Here is a 7,412-nt window from a genome sequence, read left to right on the forward strand (position 1 = left end):
GCTGGGTTAGCTCACTAAATCCTTTACAGCAAGAGTTCAGTTTGAGGTCATCATTCTTTATAACCTATGAAGGGATCACACTCCCCCAAATCACCAGAGAAAGGTGTTTCATTTCATATCACAGCCGCTAAACATTCACACTGGAGAGAAGACCAATTTCATGCCGAGTTGTTTGCAGTGATTTCAGTCAGGAACAGAAATGATGTAACCTGAAGCCTCCCGACGTCAATATAATGGCAGAAGGCCTCATCGGTCATAACTCTGCGTCAAGTTAGTGTATACTCGAGAGAGAGGAGAAAGACCATATGCTCACTGGAGTCACTGCAACACAAGCTGCTTCTCTGGCTGAGATCCTGCAAACCCATTATTGAGCTGCTTTTCCTCTCCCCGTGATAAACCTTTTCGTATTTAGGCTCAGAACAAGAAATCTGAACGAGAATTCAGAACAAGAAAACAGTTTTATTGTCAACAATCTGTAAATGCTCCTTTTTTTTTTAGTAACAGATGATACACGTCTTTGTGCATCCAGACAATTACTCAGCGTCTTTTGTTCAGACCAAACACCGGGGGTTTATAACGTCTTTGTGAAAGTAAAAAATAACTAAAGCTGCACTCGGTGCATTTGTGTGGAAATTATTTAGAATGAAACTCCTCTTACGTCGTGCACTCGCGGCTGATTTGCTCACCTCTAACGTCATGATGTCGGTTTACTGAACATTACAGGTGCAAAGTATGTAGCATGTAGAGACACTGAACCTAAATGATACATCCTTTGTTGTTGTTTTTTTTTTTTTAACTGGAATCATCACTGGAAAACGACAGTATCCAACATGGCTGCTAGGCACTGGACGATGTTAGATGTCATTAGAACATCCACATGCTCCTCCAAGTGCCTCTTGGGATCCTGAACAGAAACAAATGATAGGGACGTTGTGATTAATCACAAAGTAACCTGGCTCAATTCAATTTTACATTAAATTTCTATTTCGGTGCAACCTGACAGTTTTTTTTTTTTACCTGTTTTCCAACATTCTTGATTGCCAGCTGCTCTGGGGTCATCTTATCTTCTTCTTCAACCGCCTGAGTTTAAAAACACAACAGTGTCAACATCTCAAAGCACAATGTCGTGTGCGTGTGTGTCTCTCTGTGGGGACACTTTGTCTGGGCCACACAACTTTAATGGTTTTAATGAAATGATTCACTTTTAAGAAGCTGAAAAATCAGAGAGCTTGTTTTAAAGAATTAAAAAAAAAAACACTCATACTGATTATTCATCATATATGAGATCCATCAAACACACCTTATTGTAGTTCTTTGTCAGCTCCAGCATTTCTTTGACAATCGTCTCATTGTGCTTGCAGTGCTCACTGTAGTCCTGCAGGGTGAGCCCTTCCATCCAGCTCTTCTTATGCAGGTTCAACAGCATCTACAGAACAGCAAAAGACGTGTTGGTTTTTTTCTAGTAAAAAACATGTATTATATGTTAGTGAGTAAGATATGAATAGAGAATCATCAAACCTTTTGCTCAAGCTCGTTTTTCCTGTAATTGATGGTGATGGAATAGTAATGTCTGTTAAGTCCATGAATCAGAGCCTAAAAAAAACAAAAGAAACACTTAGTTAATCTTTACTCTGACCTGAGAATGTCCATCACTTTAAACACAAGTGTTAATGTTCAACAACGTTTGATAATTTCTGTTTGAATATGCGTGAGGAGAAGACAGAGACAATAGCTGGATATATCCTATAAATCATCCTATACAGGGACCACAACACAACCCATATTACGTTAGACAGTTGTTTTGAATAAGGACGACACAGACTTCACTACAAAAGCTGCTTTAATAAACTTTGACAGTCAGGGAATTGGACCTGCACCATTTAAATTGACCTCTGCTGCCACCCAGTGTTAAAGTATCAAGATTATCATTGCAGCAATTGCTGATGTACACATCATCAATTTGTACCTTTTGTTTGTTTTTTTAGCACAATTCACCAACAGCTTAGAAAAACAGAATAAATCCAGTCATCATCTCATTTCAAACAACAAACATTTAACAAAACTCCTCGTATTTGTGGGGAAACTAGAGCAGTGTACTCCTATATTACCTCACAGCCATCTCCATAACTATTTAAGAACTTCACACCTGATTGAAGGTGATGGTGTCATGTCAGGCTGGGCAATACTAGATATTATATCTATATTGTGACATGAGATAAAAAGTGGTCTTAAATTTTGGATATCAACACATTGTGATAAGGTATCTATGATGACTCTTTCTGGTTATAAGGCTGTTGTATTGATAATCAGCAGATTTATTACAGTGAATACATTTGTGAAATTCTGAAATACACTAAATATTATATATATATTTATTAAAACATAAATGGAATTGACAAAATTATTTTTACAAAGTCACTTTATAACATTTATTTCATTTTAGGCCAAATTATGTGTTATGGCAGACCGTATTTGTAGTAAATATGGTCAAAATGAAAATATCCTTCTTTTAGCATTAAAAAGCCAAAGAAATAAACCAGGTATTACCTGAATGAAAGCCTATTTTAAGATCATGTAAAAACAGTAGCCATTTTAATTTAGAGAATATTTACTCTTGTCACAAAGACACAAACATCTCAAAAGATAACTTTTGATGAGTCCAGAGAAACAACCTGTGTGCAGCTTAATAACCCCCATATAATATATCCCATATATCAGGATATAGACTAAAAATATCCATATATTATGTAAAAGCCATATTGCTCAGCCGTAGTGCCATGTACAATGTGTTACCTGGATTGAGGGCTTGTTCAAATGCCCCAGGTTGGACGTGGTTTGTCTTGGTTCGTGACCCAAAACCATCATGTTGGCGTTGATCAATCTGAAGGCATCAATAACAACCTAACAACAGAACATACAAGTTTACTAAACATGACTTTATGTCACAATTAATCATTAATATTGTGTAGGGTACCTAAAATAAGGGTTACTGGTTTACAGGCTTCAGCAGCAGCAGCCTAACATCTTTACCTTTCCTTTGACGCTCTGGATGGGATCCACCACCACTGCGACGGCTCGCTCTGACAGGGCCTCGAAGCTCTGTTGCGTATTGATGTCAACGCCGGACAACCAACAGCCAAAGCCAGGGTGACTGTGGTACCACCCGACCACCATCTCTGGTCTGATGAGGAAACCACAAATGTGGTTCATGTTATTTGTTGTGATAAAAAAAATGTATTGCAATGTATGAGAGACGCCCCTTAAGCACACAGGAAGCAGGACATCCACTCATGAGAGATTTTACTGCTGTATTTTCAGGAAGTACGCTTGAAATGTGGGCACAGTCTGAATTTTGCATTAAATGTCAAGGGAGAGACTTAAGAGGCATATTTTCAAACAATTTCTAAAAATGTATCAATATTAAATGCAAATCTGAGAGCGGTGTCAGTTTTACCTGCCAGTCTGCTTCAGCATGTCCAACATCTTGGCCTGGAACACAGGATCCACTGCTTCAACACTCACACCCTGTGAGGATCACAATCATTATGTTAGGATATATAGCAAAGCCCAACTTTAACAGACCAGACTTAAACATAAACATATCATCCTACACACAAACACACATATGTACAAATAATGTATTATCCAACAACATATCATTAGCAAAGCCTAATGCAGTACAGCATGTTACATGAGACATATGGATCAGGTATTTTCTAGAGCTGCTTCTTAATACTGTAGATATACCAGGTCTGTACATGGTGCTATAGCAGTGCAACTAAAATACACCAAAACTGGAGTAGAAGATGTTGAGCATGCACACCGTGTACAAACTTTATTGTCAACAAAGCTTTATTCGATCAAGTATAGATTAATTTACACAATCACACAAACCGAGACGGATTATAGAAAGCCAGGGCGACTAAGGAAAGAAAATAAAAGTTATCATAAAGCGAACAGCCCAAATAATCTCCAGACTTAAGAGGAAGGCGGCGAACACAAAGATAAGGGACAGTAAATGCAAGCACGAGAGAGATGGGACTATAACATCATCATTTTCACAAAGTATTTAAACTTCAGTGGATTCACCTAAACTCATTTTCGTGTTCAAATTGCTGACATTAGGGAGGATACATACCGTTCCTGACTGAGGCATGGCGAACACATCAATCACTCGCACTGTGTAATCATCAACAAACTCTCCCAGCATCAGTCCCATGACTTCCATTGGTACACCTGCACGCCCATGCTTCAACATCTAATGAACAAGCAGTCACAAAGGAGTAATTAAATAAACAAAAATGAACATAAATAGAAACATTTTGTGAGTGCAGATAAAAAGTAATTACCTTGAGCAGGGCCAAAGAGGAGATGTACACCTGCTCTGCTGTGTCCACAGCAGGTGCATCTGTTGGGGGGCCCTGAGAAGTCAAAACAGACTTTATTTACAGGTTGTTCAGATCTTTAAAACACAGCAGTTTCTCAGATCAAACGCTACAATCCAAGTGTTGCGTAGAATTTATACACATATAATTTACTGGGTTGAGTTGTACCTTTAAATCTTTCAAACTCTGTGACTGTGCTAAACCATAAGATCAAAATGGGAGACTGCATATCAACAAAAGGTACTGAATTGCAGGTTTGTCTCAAACCTGCGATTCTGTAAATTAAAAATAAATAAATAAATAAATAAAGCAAAATGAAAGCACAGACGTGTGCAGTTGATTGTAATCTTAGCAAAAATGTTGGCAGTCATTTAGTAAAAGCTAAAAACAGGTGGTTTTATTTTAAGTATGATAAGGTTAGAGCATATCTTACCTGACCAAGCCCCGGCATTCCACCTCCAAGCCTCAGAAGCCGATCCATTTCAGTATCTGTTAAAAAGACAAAACTAAACCATCAGCCCATCTATAAACTATACAGCTGATCAGCAACCAGAAGGTATCAGACATATTTATTGAATACTGTAATCTTGACACATACATGTGCACACTTCCAGACCATGTAGGCCAATAAAACATAAATGCAACTATCACATCTCTTTAGGATAATAAATAATCTCAGTAGATATGTACCTGTAGATTTGGCTCTTGAGTTGTATTGGTTTTCAAAAATTGCACTTTCCCACCATTCTTGTTGTTCCTTGTTATTAACAATACATTTTTAACAGGTCAAATGCATCTTGATCTGTACCAACATTGTGGGAATTAAAGCAGCTATGGAGAGGATTTGTCCTTTCTGCTGTTTTTCTATAAGATACACTATTTGCATGAAACTAAGTTATATACTACTATTTATATCTGTACTATTGTACAGTGTTTTCCCCTTTTTTTACTGCAATGAATGCATAAATCACTGTATGAACTGTTGTGGGTACATGTAGTTAGTGATGCAGATACATTTACTATCAAACATGGTTGTTTTGAAACAATATTTATCCTTTGAGTACTGAAGTAAACTTTACAGTTAAAACATTATTATTTCAGTAGATAATCGAAATCATCTAGTTTAAAAAAGGATATTATGTGCAGATGAGTCAACTATTTTTGATACAAACTTAACACTGTACTCTTTTTGAAGGCTTATTTAAAGTTAGATTAGCGTACAATGCATCTCTTGTCGTACAATTGCTTTAACAACCGTATTAAATTGCGTATTAAACATTCAAACATGACAGATTATTGTGACAGTGAAGGTTCATAAGGAATCTTTAATTGAAGTGAAATTAGCAACCAAACTGCTAGTTAGCTTCAATTCAGCATAAATATCCAGATTTTGTTCATAACAATTTATACAAATGACAATGTATGTGTTTAACTGCAATATAATAACAGCAGATTAACTTATCAATAACTGAGTAACACTAACTCACTCGATTCAATGAGTTAATATCAACTGTCAGAGAAAGCAGTGTTAGCGTGCTGTTAGCTTACTCGTGCTAATTTAGCCTGTGTCATCTCGCACCACAGAGGCAAATTTTACTAGCATTGGTTCCGTCTCACCGCGGTTTAACGAAACTTGTTGCCTATCTAAAGCACCTGACGCCACGTACCTGTTTTTCAAAACTATCCGGCGTCCCGAAAAGTGTGTTTTTCTGTGTGAAGCGGCGTTAAATTGACTGACAACAATGAATCAGCCAGGGATGTCTTCTTCTTCTAATGATAATTTCCGGCAGGCTGTACATTAAGAGGTGTAATGCTGCCCCCACAGTTTGAAGCTCTCTCAACAGTCACAGTTCTTTATCACAGTTCTCGCCGTTTTTCAATATCTTCTTTCAATAATAATAATGATAGTGATAGTATTAATTAGGCTGTATAATGAGAGGTGTAATGTACTGTACAAAGTTCCTCATCGCAGATCAAAGTCCTTCTTTTTCCTCGAACTGTTGGTTAATAACTTTAAACTGTGGAGGGCAGCATCGCACCTTTCAGACTACAGACTGCCGGAAATTATTATGAGAAGAAGAAAAAAAATGTGAAGAAAAAAACAGCTTCCGTCGCTTCCATTACGTCACGACTGACCCAGATATGGATGTATTATAATAACTTTTAAATAAGAACATTTTCTACAAGACACATTCCTGCGTATCACATTGCTCTGCCTTTACTGAAAATGTGTGTTGGGGAAGAAAACTTAAAATAGCGAAAACTTAAAATAGACATTGATGTAAGCTGCATGGATAAGCTCGAGAAACGCTGGTTCTTTTTTTTTGGTCCTGTCAATTTACAAAAAGACTTTGGAGTCTATTTGATTCATTTATCTATTATACTAACCAACTTTTATATTCACAATTTACAAAGTTTAAAGCAAAAAAACATTTTTTTTGCTATAACTATATGTTTCTTCAATTTGTGACTGTACAAATTAAAAAAAACTGTCAAAACCTATAACCTTTGTAAACTTTATAAGATTTGTATTAAAAAGTTGTATTTTCCTTGCAAAATACTCCCCCGGTGTTCTTTATTTTTTGTTATGTACACAAGTATAGACTGTTTTCGTGAAGGCTTTTATTTTGTTATTCTATACTTCAATAAAGCATTTTTGTAACTCTGATTCACGGTTCTACAGGCATCTCTTGTTCAATGGGAAAATTAGATTTTTGGGCCGCATTAGTATTTCTGTTGCGGTACCACGAGTGGCCACTGGGGGGAAATGCAGAGAAAGGCAGAGGGGGCGGAGCTCTAGTTCTTGTTCTTGTGAACACATCCATGGATCCAGATCCAGACACAGGGAGGCGCACGAAACATGGCTGTCCTGAACCCTACAAACATCAACAACACTCTCTCTCCCACCAGTGAATTAATGAATTAATAAAAAATAAATAATGTTATACCTCCTACTTTTCATTATGCTTGTTTTGTGTGTTGAAGTTTAATATTTTTTCCCTTTACTTTCCCATTTTTTTCTCTTTA

At 36.9% G+C, this 7,412-nt stretch overlaps 1 protein-coding gene across 1 annotated transcript; it reads right to left on the minus strand.

Moving 5' to 3' along the window:
• Nucleotides 1–439: 439 nt before the first annotated feature.
• psmd14 (proteasome 26S subunit, non-ATPase 14) lies at nt 440–6,237 on the minus strand. The gene is made up of 11 exons (XM_058629451.1): nt 6,053–6,237; nt 4,819–4,874; nt 4,350–4,421; nt 4,139–4,258; nt 3,455–3,525; nt 3,031–3,181; nt 2,794–2,901; nt 1,519–1,593; nt 1,301–1,426; nt 1,018–1,080; nt 440–904 (listed from the first exon to the last, which is right to left on the minus strand). Exons 2-11 carry the CDS (start codon nt 4,864–4,866, stop codon nt 806–808), a joined length of 933 nt encoding a protein of 310 aa, XP_058485434.1. The 5' UTR covers nt 4,867–4,874; nt 6,053–6,237; the 3' UTR covers nt 440–805.
• Between the last annotated feature and the right edge of the window lie 1,175 nt (nt 6,238–7,412).

This window comes from Solea solea, chromosome 5 (assembly GCF_958295425.1).
Source record: "Solea solea chromosome 5, fSolSol10.1, whole genome shotgun sequence".
In the NCBI taxonomy this organism is placed as follows: Eukaryota; Metazoa; Chordata; class Actinopteri; order Pleuronectiformes; family Soleidae; genus Solea; species Solea solea.